Source organism: Hyaena hyaena, unplaced genomic scaffold (genome assembly GCF_003009895.1).
Source record: "Hyaena hyaena isolate Hyena2069 unplaced genomic scaffold, ASM300989v1 scaffold_602, whole genome shotgun sequence".
NCBI classification, from domain to species: domain Eukaryota; kingdom Metazoa; phylum Chordata; class Mammalia; order Carnivora; family Hyaenidae; genus Hyaena; species Hyaena hyaena.
The window spans coordinates 236926-253658 of NW_024081229.1; the positions used below are offsets into that span (position 1 = coordinate 236926).

At 45.7% G+C, this 16733-nt stretch overlaps 1 protein-coding gene across 1 annotated transcript in view; it reads left to right on the forward strand.

Annotated features, from left to right (window-relative positions):
- The window catches only part of LOC120248569, a 35292-nt gene extending 21519 nt beyond the window's left edge, over positions 1-13773 (forward strand). Inside the window, exons 18-22 of the mRNA XM_039256936.1 lie at positions 1387-1502; positions 2263-2381; positions 5927-6056; positions 11826-11963; positions 13291-13773. Coding sequence (XP_039112867.1) covers positions 1387-1502; positions 2263-2381; positions 5927-6056; positions 11826-11963; positions 13291-13539 — 752 coding nt within the window. The 3' untranslated portion in view covers positions 13540-13773. The remainder of the gene's footprint in view (positions 1-1386; positions 1503-2262; positions 2382-5926; positions 6057-11825; positions 11964-13290) is intronic.
- The last annotated feature ends 2960 nt before the right edge of the window (positions 13774-16733 follow it).

The following is a 16733-nucleotide window of genomic DNA, read 5'->3' on the forward strand; positions in this document are numbered from 1 at the left end:
CACACTCAGATATCAGAGAGCCCGAAACTGAGCATGGTCCTGGGTCTAGCAGATGGCAGCTCTGGGTATGTGGTCTCCAAGCTACCCTTGAATGGCCCTGATGTCCCTGTGTTTGGGCTACTAAGTAAAACACAGCTCTAGCTGCCATGGTGGGTGACCCTGCCTCCATGTTATAAGTGGCAAGTGTTGATGTCCCTTCGCTCCTGGCCCCTCTCCCTCCCTGTGAGTGCCCAGGGGAGGCCAGTCTAGGTAAGAAGGGGGCCACCAGGCTGTTTTCTGCAAGGCTGTATCACTTGTTTACTTTTTCCATGATGGCAGCCCTAGAATAAGAGAGCCATCTGTCCTCAATGGCACTAGGGAAGAGGAGTCGGGGAGCAGGTCAGACAGATGCCAGAACCCCCCCTGGTGTGCTTGCTGCATATGTGGTCTATGAAACCCCAGGGATGGAGCAGTGTTATTAAGAGCTTTCCTTGACCTTCTCTGAAACCATTCCCTCTTCTTAAACTTCTGGGCTGGGACATCTGGCCAACTGATCATGAGAATGAGAAAGACAAAATCTGAAATTTGCCTGAGACAAAGCTGTAAAACCCCATGTCCCAAAGATCCTCTCCGAGGGCACTGGTAGGAGCTGAGTGCAGAAGTTAGCTATTGCTAACTGAAGGTAGAGGCTTGCACTATTTTTGATGAGGAACGCTTTTTTTCTAAAAAATTATGTGATGAGAGTTTAGCAAATTCCAAAGAAGAAAACAATTAAATAATACTTTGGCAAAACTATCCTGTAGCCTATCAGGTTCCCTGTGGGTGGCTATTTCAGCAAGTCATAGTGCAGTTCTTGGAGACTGCAGGCTGTGAGCCCCAACATAGCGTGGGGCTTGGCAGTGGGTGTCCTAAGTGGCCCAGGGGACCCACAAGCGAAACACAACACTTAGAAGTGTTCAAGCAGTCAGAAGTAACAGAGTAGATATGGTGATAAAAGGTATACCTTTGAACATTTCTGAATTTAAAATCAATACGTGGCACATCTTAAACTTACGGTGTTACGCTAATGACAACACAGTAAAGCTAGAAAACAAAAAATAAAAGAAAAAAAAAGAAGATGTATAAGGAGGGAAGAGATTATGGATAAAAATTTAACTACTCACATGTAAAAAACCACAATGTGTCCTTCAAGGTTCAATCTGCATATATTAGCACATTGGAGAGACTGCCTGAAGGAAGGAGAGACAGAAGCAGGTGCTGGGATGAAAGGTAAAAGTGGATAAAAAGGCAAAAAGCTCACACACAAGGCTTCAAAACGGAGAAAAGTCAAGGAAATGTGAAGTGGGATGTCTGTGGTCGGATGAGATGATTGTGTCTGAGGCTGTTCTCTATGTTCTCCTTCCCCAGGCTGCACCCCCAGCGTCACACCCCTGGGCTTTCAGCCCGAGCTTGACAGAGCGATTGTGGCACTGGCTTCGGCGCTCTCTCATGCACATGCGCAACCATCTGGGGCCAGCAGAAAGGTGAACGCTCACCAGGGCAACAGAGCGTAGCTGTGTGTTCAGACAGCTTCACTGTCACCCCCACCTCGCGGAGACTCATTTGCCACGCGCACACACACACACACGCGCACACCCCACAGCCGCACACATGTGCACATTTACACACACAAAACACCAGTCACAGACGCACACATACATGCACACATCACACACATGCGCACATTCATACTTACATACTACACACGCTCATGCGTACACGCACATGCACATACACCACACACACGTATACACTTGGGCCTCACACTCTTCGGGTGGCTCTGCACTCTGCTAGAAAACCAGAGTGTGCTGCCTGTGCTCCTGGGTTTACCCCTGTTTTCAGCTATTTATCTCCACCAAGATATGTGTCAGAGACAATCTCCCCAGGCCCTTGTTGATCTGGCCTCTTACACAGAGCTTAGAAGGGAAGCACGATTCATGGATCCTACCCCGAGAGCAGCAGGGAAGAGCCCATCACAGTGACGTGTGTTCCTGAGGCGCCTGTAAGGGCACAGAGAAGGGAGACCATGGTATCTATCAGGTGTTACCTGCTACTGAGCAGACCCTTGGGGCCCCCGGGAGCACCATGCAGTCACTGGTACCTGGCCACACCCAGACACAGAATCCCACGCTCAGATCACTGCAGGTGCTCATATCTCAGTTCAGCAATGATGCCCTTGTCCATTACTGTTCTTTACTGAGCCTGGAACTGAAGGAAAGTTACAGGACTATTTGTTCTTCTAAGGTCTCTGTTCAGGTTGGTGAAGAGCCTCTTCCTACCTGTCAGCAAAACCTTCAACTGGCAAGTAACATGCCCCTGAAGCCACAGCCTCCCCCCTTGGATGAGGAGCACCAAAGTACAAGGTGGGGACAGACATCAGCTCCAAAGCTTACACACAGCAGCTACATTCTGTGGGTGTGGCTCTTAGCTCCTAATACTGAGAATCTTATTTTTCATAACCAACACCTGATTTAAAGCCTTAACCACTCAAATCCAGCTGAAGGCTTCAGGACGCTCTGCCCATAATAATTTCCCCCATTGCTTCAGCTACCTTGGTTTACCAAGAGGTTCACTGATTTGAGTCAACTCATCAGAACTCATGTCATTTACTGGGTTTGTTCCCACCCATGGGAATGAGGTCACATTCACTCTGGCTGACCCTAGAGTTTAAGGGTCACCTCCTTCCAACACTCCCTCTGATATACCGTCTCTTCTGGGGTGTACTCACGTGGGCTCCTTGTTCTTCCTCTAAGTTGACCAAGAGGCTAAGATGGACTTATTTGCTTGTGTAGACTTGATTTCTCTCCATGAATTTGGATTCATGGTCTGTTCCTCCTTTCATCCCCTTTTAATAACAATTGGTAGTAGTCATATTGAATGCTTTGTATATACTGCTCCTAAGGCAAGCACTTTATCTGCTATCTAAGTTAATCCTCACAATAACTTTATGAGGTAGATACTATTGCTAGCTCCGTTTTACTTTTATTTTTTAAGTTTGTTTATTTATTGAGGGGGGAGAGAGAGAAAGAGAGAGAGAGAGAGAGGTGGGGGAAGGGTCAGAAAGAGAGAGACAGAGAATCCCAAGCAGGCTCCACACTGTCATTGCATAACCTGATGCCAGGCTCAAAATCACAAACTGTGAGATCATGAGCTAAGCCAAAATCAAAAGTCAATTACTTAAACGACTGAGCCATCCAGGCACCCATACCTCCATTTTAAACATGAGAGAACTGGGTTTCAGAGAGGCTAACTTACATGATAGAGCTGGGATATCAGTGCAGGAGATCTGAGTCTCAGAGACCACCCTGCAATAACCTCCCCATTAATCCCTCTACAGTTGTAGGAAAGCTACAACAGTCTTTCCTTCCAGAAACTTCCATTGATTTCCTTATTTAGGTTGTTAGGTTGCCTAGAACACTTACAAATAGTCTCTTGTCAGGCAAGGGGACAGGAATCTTGACTCTCCTGCTAAAGTCATGGGGCCTGGGTTCCTAAAGGATCAGGGACTCCAGAAAGAAGGATCATACAAAGGCAAATTAGTGAAGGTGCCAAGGGCAACTGCTGCCCCAAAATAGGCCACTCTGGCATGAAGATCACTTTGACTTAGAAGCAATCAAAATGCAGCAGACTCAGGAAAAGCTCTTTTCTTCTCTTTCTACTGCCTAAAAGAATGTAATATGTACATGTAGTACACAGTATTGTAATATGAACTAGGTATGGTAGACAGGGAGGAGCCTAGCAAGGCCTATTTGATCAAAGTCTTCTATGTTTCATTGTTTCTGTGGGCCCAACAAACATTTGTTTACCAAACGTTTAGTCCCATTCCTCCTGTGAATTGCTTTCTTTCCCTTCAAAGTCCCAGACCCTTACCACTTCTCCTTAGTTTAGGAGGACACATATACCTCACTTTCCCTGCGTTGGAATCTCATGTCTGTGTGGATTCTCTGTGCATATAAAACTAAATTTGATTTTCTCCTGTTAATCTGTCTCATGTCAATTTGATTTAGTCCAGCTAGAAGGACCTTGAAGGACAGAGGAAATTCTTCCTCCCCATCTTTTGGAATCCAGGGACCTGTATTCTAGACTGGGCTTGGGGCATCTGGGTGGCTCAGTCGGTCAAGTGTCCGACTTTGGCTCAGGTCATAATCTCACAGTTCATGGGTTCGAGCCCCGTGTTGGGCTCTGTGCTGACAGCTAGCTCGGAGTCTGGAGCCTGTTTTGGATTCTGTACCTCCCTCTCTTTCTGACCCTCCCCTGCTCACACTGTCTCTCTCTCTCAGAAATAAATTAAAAAAAAAGAAAATTAGACTGGGCTCTTCCCTGCAAGTAGTGGCTCTTTTTTTTTTTAAGTGGTCTTCACACCCAGTGCAGAGTCCAACATGGGGCCTGAACTTGCAACCCTGAGATCAAAAGTTGTATGCTTAACTGACTGAGCCACCCAGGCTTTCCAGCCAGTGTCATGACCTACAACCTGAGGATAGTTTCACTCAACAGATATTTATTGCCATCTTTGATACAGAGCTGAAGGAATCAAGAAGAACAAGTGATTGTGATAAAAGGCTGTAGAGGTTTAAAGATGTCTGCAAGGTTGTGTGATGATGTATCCTTTAAAATAGGCTTTAAAATAATGGTAGGGTCCTAACTGGCAGAGGCATTGAGGAAGGATGTTCCTGGAGAACAGTGTTGACAAAAACATGGAGGTGAGAAAGCTCAGATATGGCTCATGAACTGCAACCAGTCCCAGAGGCCCAAAGGCTCACTGGAGACAGTCCACCCCCCTCATTTCAAGGAACAGAAACTGAGATTGAGAATTGGGTTTCCCAAAGGGAATGTGAACTGTATAGCAGTGTATTGACCAGGATCCCAAAAGGAAGCAGACACCTTCTAAATGGAAAATTTGAGAGGAATGTAATAAGGGAGGATATATAAAGGTATGGGCAGATACATGTTACCACAAAGGCTAACACAGTTCCCTGGAGCAGTAGTACTGGGCCAACATCTCCCCATCCCAGGCCTGAAGGGTGAGGGCACAAGGCAGTTACTGGGCCACAGAAGGAACGCCGGTTAGGGAGGCCCTAACAGACACAGCCCTCACAGGGCACAACCAGCCTGCTAGAGGGAAAGAAAAAAATTCCTTTCTTCTACCAAACTTAGGTTCTTGGCTGGAGCCCAGTAAATTAAACTAGCAAAAGATGAGCATTAACATGCACATGGCAATACACATGAAAGCACTCAGCGAGGAGTAAAGGAAGGTACAGTGTTGAGAACTTGGGCTTACACAGCATCTTAATAAAATAATGATAAATTTTTAGAGAGGCTACAAGACAAAAGAAATTATCTTTGAATTTCTAGGGTGTCAAATTGTGAGAAGGTAAATATAATATATTGATTACATATTATAATATATAAGTTGTGGTGGTTGATAAGGGCTGGTTTTAGCAAGGCTTTTGTGTAAATTCCTTTGGTGCCAACTCCAGGCTGATAAAAATCTAGAGCTACCTTGGTGATTAGCTTCTGTCCTTCCTAGAGAAGGGAGGAAGACACCTTTAAAATGTATGTCCTGCTTTTAGGCAAATAAGGTAAGGGAAGAGATCTTTCCTTGTGTCTGCTTCTTCTCGATTGCCTTCAGCTCAAAATAATCAATATGCCAAGTTGGAATGTTTCTGGGTGGCATATTCTGTACCTGTCACTGAGAAGTCACTTACCTGCTGAGGCAGGGATGGCTGTGTGGGTACAGCTTCAGGGAGTCTATCAGTTTCTCTGTCATGTCAATAATCTCATTCTTCTCTAATCCCAGACTCCTCAGGGAGGAGTTAAGGGTGGCCAATATGTTCTTTTTCTCTAGTTGGGGAGATGTACTATTGGGCAGCAGAGGCCTAAATAGGTGTCTCTCATTCCGTTTTCCCAGCCTCCAGCAGGACCTGGGGCCAGGACAGCTTCCCCAGCACGCTGCCGAAGAAGGGGGTACAGAGGGCCCAGGCTCTAGGCTGTGGATCCTTGGGGCTGGACACAGACATGAAGCCTTTCCCGAGATGCAGGTAGGATCCTGGCTCTGTGACCAAGGTCCTCTTCACCTCAGGGAGTGCTACGGACCACCACCTCCTCCAGCCTCTCATTGCCACCTCCAAGAATTCTGAGCTGTCCGATCGTCCCATTTTTCAACCCTGCTTATTACCTACACTCTGTATGTGATTCTGGAGTCCAGAAATCAAATACAGGGGTGGAGAAAACATGACTAGAAGTGATATTTTGTAGAAAAAGAAATTAGAATTAGAGAATGCTGGCCAAGAAAATCACTCACTAAGTATTCACTGATTGTCCAAGTAGGGGAGGATATCATTTTTTTCTCTGTCTTTCAAGACTCTTCTAGCTGGACTAAGAATTAAATTGACATGAGAGATTAACAGAGAAAATCAACTTTGATTTCATATGTATGGGGAATCCACACAGACATGAGATTGTAAAGTCAGTCAGACAAAATGAGGTATGTCCTGAACTAAGGAGAAGAAGGTAGGGAATTCAAAGGAAGAAATGCAATTCACAGGAAGATGAAAAAGAGTAAATGTTCAGTCAATAAATGTTTGCTGGGTCATCCAGAAACAATAGGACACAGAGAGGACTTTGATCAAACAGGCCTTGCACCATTCATCCCTGACCACCACACCCAGCTCATATCACAATGTAGTTTTCTATGATGACATCTCTCTTCCTGGAGCAGGTCCTCTATCTAAATTATTTTGGGTGGTTGTGGGGGAGGGTCAAGTCCTTAGAGCCTTGATTTTTTTTAAACTTGGCATAATCTGCATGCAAACATGGCCTGTCTTGGTAGGGGAGGGGTGCTGTCCCAGGCCCTTGCATCTATAATATTCACAAGGGCAAGAGGTAGAAGCCTGTGAAGGTTCAAAAGAGTCTTCAAAACAATGGTAAAAAAAAAAAAATCTCAAAGGAAAGCAACATAGGTATGATCACATAATAATATAAAACAGGATTCTCTAGGTCAAAATTTATCATCAACAGATACTTTTGCTATATGAGGGGAAAAAATGTGTAAATGGCCCTAAGAGAAAGAAAATACAGACATGTGAAATTATATGAAAAATGTTCAAAGAATCAGAGAAATATTAATTAAACTAGATGCACTTATTTAAATCTACCTAAAACATTTAACTAAAGTACTAAGTGTTTGTGAGAATCAAAGAGATAGTCACTCTCACATCCAGCTGGTTGAGGGTAAAAACTTAAAACCTTCCTGGGAAGCAATCTGTCAGTTTGTGTCAAAAGTCTTTAAAATATTCGTTCCATTTGACTCAGTATCTCCAATCCTACGAATCTCTCTAAAGGGAAAAATTGTTAAATACAGGCAAATATGAGGAAACAAGGACATTGAAATTTTTTACAATATAAAAATAAATGGAGATAATCTAAATTTCTGATAATCTAAGGGTTTGCCTGAATTCTGGTAGAGCTCTATCAGAAATACTAATGCCTTTATAAAAAATACAGTTATAGAGGATTTTCAATGTTATTAAGGTAAAAGATGAAAATAGAGAATTGCACATATGGCATGATTTCATATGTGGGTGTACATATTCTTAAAAAGGCACATGGGAAACAGAGAGGGACATAAAAGTAGGAGTGAGAGCAGCTTGGGGGAAGAGAGAGAAACTGAAATGAGAAGACCTGGAATGTAGAATGATTGCTGAGTATCGGTTCCTCTTGCTGCAGGACCAGTAACACAAATTCTCCACAGCGGATGTCTGGGGGCTCAGCTGATCCGGTCTGGGCCCACCCCACAGTTCTGGGGGTCTGCATTTCACCTGAGTCCCAGCTCCAGACTGGGCTTGCTTGAGACCCTGTTTGGGGGCAGCTGTGCATCCAAAGTCTCTCCTCCTCCTCCCAGGGCCAGCGGGCTAGCCTGGACATGTCCTTCTTTTTTTCTTTTATGTTTATTATTTACCTATTTATTTATTTATTTATTTTGAGAGAGACAGAGAGACAAAGTGTGAGTGACGAGGGTCTCAAACTCACAGGCCGTGAGATCATGACCTGAGCCAAAGTTGGACACCCAACTGACTGAGCCCCCAGGTGCCACGGACATGTCCTTCTTAAGGTGTTGGCAGAATCACAAAAGGCCTCTTGAGTCCCAGGCTCAAAACTGTCATCAGGTGACTTCTGCCTATCTTAATGGCCAAAGGAGATCAGCTTCAAATTGTGAGAAAAATGTCCACCCACCATGAGAGGGCATGGCAGAAGAACATGACGAAGGGCCCAAGCCCAGAGGGTGTAAAGTAGGGCCTTCGATGCAGTCCACCTCAGCGGGTTATCATGATATTAATGTACTTGTTTATATATTTAAATGTTATATTTACTAATAGTCTACACTGAACCAGGGATACCTTTCACAATGAGAAAAACAAAAGTTGGGAGGTGTTTTTGTTCTGACATACTTCTGACTTCTTCTTTTCTTTTTAAATTATTATTTAATAAAATAATAGTGTTGCTATAAACATTGGGGTGCATGTGCCCCTTCGAATCTGTATTTTTGTATCCTTTGGGTAAATACCCATTAGTGCAATTGCTGGGATACAGGGTAGGTCTATTTTTAACTTTTTGAGGAACTTCCACACTGCTTTCCAGAGTGGTTGCACCAGTTTGCACTCCCACCAATGGTGGAAAAGTGTTCCCCTTTCTCTGCATCCTTGACATTGGTTGTTTCCTGAGTTGTTATTTTTAGCCATTCTGGGGGGTGTGAGGTGGCATCTGATTGTGTTTTGATTTGTACTTCCCTGATGATGAATGATATTGAGTCTGTTAGCCATCTGGATGTCCTCTTTAGAAAAGTGTCTATTCATGTCTTCTGCCCACTTCTTCACTGAATTATTTGTTTTTTTGGGTGTTGAGTTTGATAAGTTCTTATAGGTTTTGGATACTGACCCTTTATCTGATGTCATTTGCAAATATGTTTTTCATTTCTTTTTAATCAAAAGATACTAGGGCTGATCTGATAGTAATGGGAATGGAAATGGGGGAAAAAAGCCTACGAAACATAGCGTTTTGTCCATGGAATCTCCTCAAAAATTCCAGTTTCTGATCACTCACTTAAAACAAGTGACACCAGTATAGAGGTAGTTTTTACTGGCACGAGTCCCTCATACAAACCAGGGTGGGGACAGACTGGGAAATTCTTTATATAGAGGGATGTTTTTTTCCCTTTCCTTCTTCATGAAGGTGAAATAGCAGATATGATGACAGTCCATGACACAATGGAGCTATAGGACATGGGAAACCATCGGTATCCAAAATGGATAGTAACGATTTTACCCATCATCCCCATGCATATCAGTGCCCAAGAGGGGCAGACAGAAAAGGTGTTATTTGTTAGATCTTCCTGTGAGCCAGACCTGTGCTGGTCGCTTTCACACATGCATTTGAACCTCACAGCAGCCTTCTGAGACAGACATTGATTCTTCACCTGTGGAAACTGAACCTCAGAGAGGAGGGTAACTTTGTCCAAGAGTGTGAAATCCCATTCTGTCCACTTGCGCTTTTTCTTCTGTATTATGCTGCCTGACCTAGTTCAGAAGCATGAATGAGGAAAGGGAAGGAGATCCTCATCCTTTTCAACCCAGCATTTATAGGAGACAAGCTGAGTGTGAGGGAGCTGGGGATCCACAGACATGACAAACTCAACCCCTGCTCAAGCAACTGACAGTTCATGAAGGCATCTTGGTGTCCAATAAGATGGCAAAATGAACACACTATATAGACACTTGGAAAAATGTATAGGCAAAACCACCATCTATCTATTAATGGATTTTGCTATGCAACATTTAAAATTTCTACCTCTGTATTTCTTCATTTCTCCTTTATGTTTCCTACCTCTTTGCCTCTCAGTTCCACATTCCAGGTGATTTCCTCATAAGTTTCTACAAACTCACTACAACTGGGTCTGTACGTAAGTCATCAATCACGTTATTCTCTTCATATGTTTTCATTTCTAGATTTCTTTTTCTGTATAATGTTCCTGTGCTTGCTTTATGGATTCTATTCTTTCATCTTCCTTCTCATGCTTATATGACAGTCATGCTCAGATCTCACTGTTATTTCCAGTTTCTCGGGGGTATTTTCATCAGGTCAGCTAGTTCTTGTGCCATTGGATTACCTTCCATATTTTGTGTTTTCATTTCACAAGCATCTTCAGGGGAATTTTCCTCTATGTAGGCCTCCCTGTGGGGCAACTGTGATCGTCTCCACTTGCATACTTGGGGGTTGCTTCTTCCAGTACTCTTGAGAGGTTAGCTTCCTAGCCCCCCGGCCCAATCTGGCCTCCTAATAGTGTGCTCAGCCCTATGGTTCTAATTTCTCATATCGTATCTTTTCCAACCTCAGCTCTGAGCAACAAGCCTGCTCAGCAATGGGCCATGTGCTCAAGTCAGATGCAGGTTTTTAATTCAAGTGCAGAGAATAGAGAGCCACTTCCTGAGTCCAGACTTTACTCAGGCAAATGGGGACCACTTCCCACCATAAATGGCCTCATGACCTCAACACCCACCCAAGGTAGCAGTTAACACCTCAGCCTTTAAGGAAAAATACTCACATGCCACATACAGGAAGATGAAAGGGGGCAGGCTGACCAAGTCAGATCTCTTTTTATTTTTATTATTTTATTTTTAAAAGTTTATTAATTTATTTATTGAGGGGGGAGGGAGAGTATGAGCACAGGAGAGGCAGAGACAGAGGGAGAGAGAGAATCCCAAGCAGGCTCTGCTGTCAGCAGAGAGCCCAATGTGAGGCTTGATCCCACAGATCATGAGATCATGACAGCTGAAATCAAGAGTTGACGCTTACTGACTGAACCACCGAGGCACTCTAAAGCCAACTCTCTTTTTAAAGATGTTTTCTAGAACTCATTCTTTCAGCAATTTTCTTTTACATCTCACTGGCCAAAATGTGTTCATATGGTAATCTCAATCTACAAGAGTCTGAAAATAAGCTGTTTTTCAGCTGGGCTAACTGGCACTCTCTAAAAATCAAATACTGTTAATAAGAAAGCCTCTGCCATTGTAGCTGCGACCAGCACACAAGGCCCTTTGTGTACCACTCTCTCTAGCTCCCACATTACCTCCATTTCTCCAGCATCACCTCCTTCCACTTTTCCAAACAAATTCCATGCTACAACCAAACTAAGCTTTGACTACTTCCATAGCAACCTTCACACAGCAACCCATAGGTAATACTCATCACTCATAATTCCCTGTTTTTGGTTTGCCATTCTTGATAGACTGTAAACCCCAAGGAAGTTCACTAATGGAATTTTAGAACTAATTATTGGCTTGACACATACCGAATGATCAATAAGGCTTTCTTTACTTATGAGTGGATGGACACATGGATGGACTGACGGATGAATGTTCCCTGTTCTCTCTCATATCTCTATGTTTTCATACATGCTGTTCCCTTTGCCTAGCATGCCTTTCTTCCATTGTCCACCCAGATAATTCTTGTTAATCAGTAACACTTAGCCGAGATATGCCCTCTTTAAGAAAGTTCTCCCTGGTCATACCTACCTGAATTAGGCATCCTGATTCTTGCTCCTGTGGCCCCATCCACGACAGCCTTTATTCTATTGGATTGTACACCTGAGTTTACTGGCCTTTAGATCTTAGCTCTTTGAGAGAAGACCTGACTTCAACTCTGTATGTCCGGTATTAATCCCACTGCCTGTCATGGAACAGGAGCTCAATGGATTTGCAATGAAATAAGAATAAAAGTGAAAGTAATGAAGCCCATGTGTCCCTTGTTTATAGAGAAAGATATGGCAGGTGGAAGACACTTTGGATGAGCTGAATGAGGAGTTCTTCCAGCTCACTGCTCACGCCCTAGAACTCCAGAAGGAAAAGGACAAACCAGGCCAACCGCCCCCAAGCGAAGGCAGGACGTTTGTGGTAAGCTCAGCAGACTACTGCCTCACCTCCTGAGGGGCCTACAGATAGCTGGGTCTCACAGTGTGGGACCCACGGAGTCACAGGGCCGCACAGGAGAGGTTGGGACCAGAAAGCCCACCAGCCAAAGTCTGGTTTTGCCTGCTTGGTTTGGTAAGTACTTCTAGAAACAGGGAAGACCTGTTAAATTGATAGCCTGGAAAGACTGAGGAAGAGCATGAAAAGGGAGCACAAAAGTAGCTGTTTAGATGTAGCGTAACTAGTGGTACATGGTTCTGGAACAAGGACTTTTCCATGAGATTCAGCTAGATTGCTTCCCCATCCTAATTTGAGTCTCTGAAGGTATCAATATAGGGAAGGGTGGAGGGGACAAAGACAAGAGACAAAAGGGAATAATCCAGTTGTATCTGCACTGAGCTCAATAAAACTCTATTCACCAAAGCAGGCAGCCAGCTTGTGGGCCTTAGTTTGCTACTTGGAGATTTTTAATACTGTGTTAAAATATCATTTCTCTTGACTTGACTTTTTTGGTATACTCTTAACTTTTGCACCTAGCCAGTGCCTCCTTCATCTCACCCTACTCCCTGCCTTGCTGCGTTGCTACACACAGGCAGGACCCTGGGTGGTGGAAAAGCATGCAGAGACACCTTCTCTCTCCGGGTTTCCCAGCGTGGGCATCTGTGTGCCAGGATGCCTGTGTCACCAGGGAATCCCCTCTTCACAACTAGGAGAGTCTCTGGGTGTGACGGCCCAAGAGGACCCTACTGTTCCTTCTCTGAGCTCTTCCCCAAAAAGTCACACTGAGCTGTGGGGTCTCTAAGCAGCCACCCTCCATTTCAGATCGGAAGCTGTGACACTGTGGAAGGACCATGCAAAGGGACCATCATTGACTGCATTGAGGGGCTCAGGTGATTTGGTGAGGATAAGGTAACAGGGCAACCTCAGGCTCAAAAAGACATTACATAAATATCTCTGGTATTAAGGAAGGAAAAAACAGGGTGAGCTGAGGGGCTATAAAATACAGCAAGATTTAATTATTCAGTAATTATTCCAAATTATTAACCATGATGATTGTGAAACGATATAATTAGTTGTTGTGCATTAATGTAGCAACATAAACTCAGGAAACACTATGTCTTTGTTAGTTAGCTGTGAGGTCAGTCCCTGGAGGTAAGTTGTTGGCATCTTCTCAAGTATTTGGTTGGGTGTTAATGCCTAGAGACTGTCAGAGTGACGGGAGTGATCCCAGTATCACATGGTGCGTGCAGGAAAGAGTGAACTTACAACTCTCCGGAGTCACATCTCCTTTTCCTGTTTGTGTCCTTTTCAGGAGGTTCCCAACATCTTCCCTGGCGTGAGGCAAGAAGACAGACCCTACCCGGCAGAGGCCGGTGGCCCGGATGGAGAGAATCTGGGGACCTGGGCCTTGAAGAGAGAGGAGGCCCTGATGCTGGAAGTGAGAAGAGCCCACCTGGCTCAGAGGATTGAAGACCTGGAATGGGAGCTGTCTCTGCTCCTCCAGGTGGCAGATGGCAGCAGGTGTACAGAAGGGAGTCGGCCCGGCCTGGGGACCCGCTGAGTCACACGAGATGCTGCAGTGGCCATTTGCAGGAGTGCCTTCTCCATGGAGAGCACAACCAGGTTAACCCATTCACTCCTGGTAGGAAGGAGTGGGTGTCTCAGGGGCCACCGGGGCCTGAAACATGTGCTCAGATTTATGACATGGTCCTTTTGGGCAACACCCAGATTTCTTTCAGAGCCTGGACCTTGGCTTGTGCTGATTTCTGTCTGATATACTTTGGGGTGAGGGAAAATAAAGTCATACAAATCAAGAAAACTGGTGCATGTTCCCATCACTGAGCCTGCCCTCATTCTCAGCACTGGGTGCTGTGGTCTAGGTTGGATGCCCCCACAGCTTCACTGGGGCACTGGCTTCAGGAATGAGAAGTGCTTGGGGTGGGGACCATGAGAACTCAGGTGCAGCCACAGCACAGAGCTTCCACACTCATCTTCCACCACTACCAAGTCCTCATGGGCATCCCCAGTCGGCCACATTCCCTGCCTGGTTCTGGTGACCTCCTGGAGCACATAGAAACAGGCCAGGCTGTGCTGGCCCAGCCCCCTGTGCCACACTGAGGGCCTCAGGCCCAGAGGAAACGGTGCTTCCCCAGGACAGCCTATGCTTTCTGCCCTCTGTGCCGTTGCACAAGCAGCTCTCTTCCCAAAAGGTCCCTCCTGCCTCCAGTGCTCATTCTAGATGAAGCTCCCTGCACCCCCCAAGACCTACTCCAGGGGTCCCTGGCTCGATGCAGCTCTTCCCACCCCTTCCCAATCTTCTTCTCCTTTGAATCCTTATGTCTTGTGTCTACCATTTGTCATATTTCCACTTCAGTCATTTGTGACATGATTTATCCTTCCTCCCAGACTTTAAGTCATTAAAGGCAAAGTACGTTACACACACACACACACACACACGCGCGCGCACGCACACATGTACACACACACTACTCACACACTGTTATGCATGTACAGGGTACCAGGTGAGCCAGGAATGCTTCATGAGTGTAACTGACTACACACAGAGAGCCACTGACCCTGAGGTCACACAGTCATGTCAGAGCCACACCAGCACATGGGAAATGGAACACCACTAGGACAGAGGGAGGCACTCAGAGGCAAAGAAGTGAAGCTCCAGGGCTAGAGCCCGTGGAATAAGTTCAAGGAAGGGCTAGGACTTGAATCAAGAGTTCAACAGTGTGAAACATGGATGGTGGCTAAGGGGCCTGGAAAAGGGAGAGCATTTCTGCCTGGTTAGGTGGCTGGTAAAAGAGAGACATGAGAGAGAAAAGCATGCAAAGTATTGACCAAAAGGAATCAGGACAGAATCCATTTAGGAAGAGGAAATCACAGGGGGAAGGAGAGGGGGAGAGAATGTCCTAAGCCCCAGGAATCCTTGGCTCCTGGGGCTCGCCTCCCCATTCCCAGCTAGTGCTCTTTGGCCCATAGCCAAGCTGTGGCTGATGCTGCCAGGCCAGGCCATAGAACTGTATCCAGCGATTTCTGGCAGCCAGTGTTGGGTTGAGCTCCTTAGCCCTCATAGCAGCTACATGGAGCCACACCTGGACTCCAATGTCTTGTCAACTTCATCAAACGTGTGCAGGCCTGTCTCCCCATGGACCTGTGTTCCAGGCAGGGAACCCAGGGGTCCCAAGCAGATGTTCACACAGGCCCTGGAGGAACAGACCTTCCTCTGCTGTTCATTGAGTCTGTCAAGGTGGCCATGCACACTGTGCCTCAAACACTTCAGGAGGGAGCTTTTTCAGGTGACTATCCCCTCATCAAGAGCCGCCATTGTCATAGGAGGTGTAAGTTTCCAAGTCTCTTCTGCCTGGGAGATCCTACTGTTCAGAGCTCCAGTCCACTGGGGAGAGACCAGCTGCTACGGGGCCCAGAGTCCCCTGTCAAGTTCTCACTAGGGCATGGGATGAGAGGATGTACTTTGCTGACTGCCAGCTGGTTTTTGCTTTTCCGGTTGGTTCCAAAATGTTGATCCCATTCTCTATAGAGGTGAGTGACTGCTATCCATTTTAGTAGCAGTAAGCCCCTGGGCTAGAAGGAAGGTCACTCCCCACTTAGGTTAAAAAAGTAAAATCCTCAATGATACTGTATTTCCACTGCCCCCTGGGCCTCCAGGCAGCTATCCATGTATTCAAACTGCTTCCCAGTGTGGCTTCTGGGATTGACATTGCTGACCCCGAGGCACTAGAAATCCTTTTCTGCCACCATCAGACACCAAAACACAGCCCAAATGTCTGTCTGTCTGATAGTATTCATTGATGGATACATGGTTCAGGGTGGACCAAGGCTGAGAACTGAGATGTGAGCAAGAGGCGTGGGGGTCCTTACTAGCCACGTGTCTATGGGAGGGTTCCTGCCCATGGGTCTGCCTGGAAAAAGTCAACATGGGGGCTCATTAACAGGAGTGGGAAGCCTGTCTACCCAGATCTGAGCCCAGAGCTCCCTCTTGTAGATGCTAAATCAACCATCTGAATAGCCAGACATTTAACTACCCTTCATTCACAGAAAGGGATCCAGGTGGGGGAGAGACTGGGGTCCAGGCTTTCATAGTGCTGGGTATCTTATGCTGGGAGAAGCACAACCCTTGAGGAGGTCAGCATGAGGTGGGCTCAGTGCATTTCAAACAGTACATGCAGGAAAATTGCCAGGAATCTTATTGAAAAGCAGCTTCTGATTCTAGAGGGGCAGAGTGTCTGCATTTCTAACAAGCTCCAGGAGAGACACCTGGTCTGTGGACTTCATTTTGAGTCCAAGGTCATAGGTCCTGGTAAGGAAAGCTGATACTCTTTTAAGGTCATTAACCAGGAGAATAATATGATCTGGGGGTACACAGCATTAAGAGGGATGGGATCCTAAATTCTGTTTGTTCCTTGAGTTTCAGCTGCTACTAGACACACAAATTCACTATACACTGTACATGTGAGTCTGGAGCTCGGGGGACACGTGAGCTGGTATAGGAGAGCCTCTAAAGGATACTGATGTCCTGGAGTCCACACAGCACTCAGCCCTTGGCAGCCCCACTCTCCTTCAAAAGTACTTTGTAAATGCCAAAGCCTGGGCTGAGAGCTTTAAATACATACTCTCATTTCATCCCCACAGGAATCATGCTGCTTAGGTGACACCACTTCCCTTCTACAGATGAGGAAATGAAGGGCAGAGAAACAGTGACTTATAGAAACTACTAAGTGGCAGCGT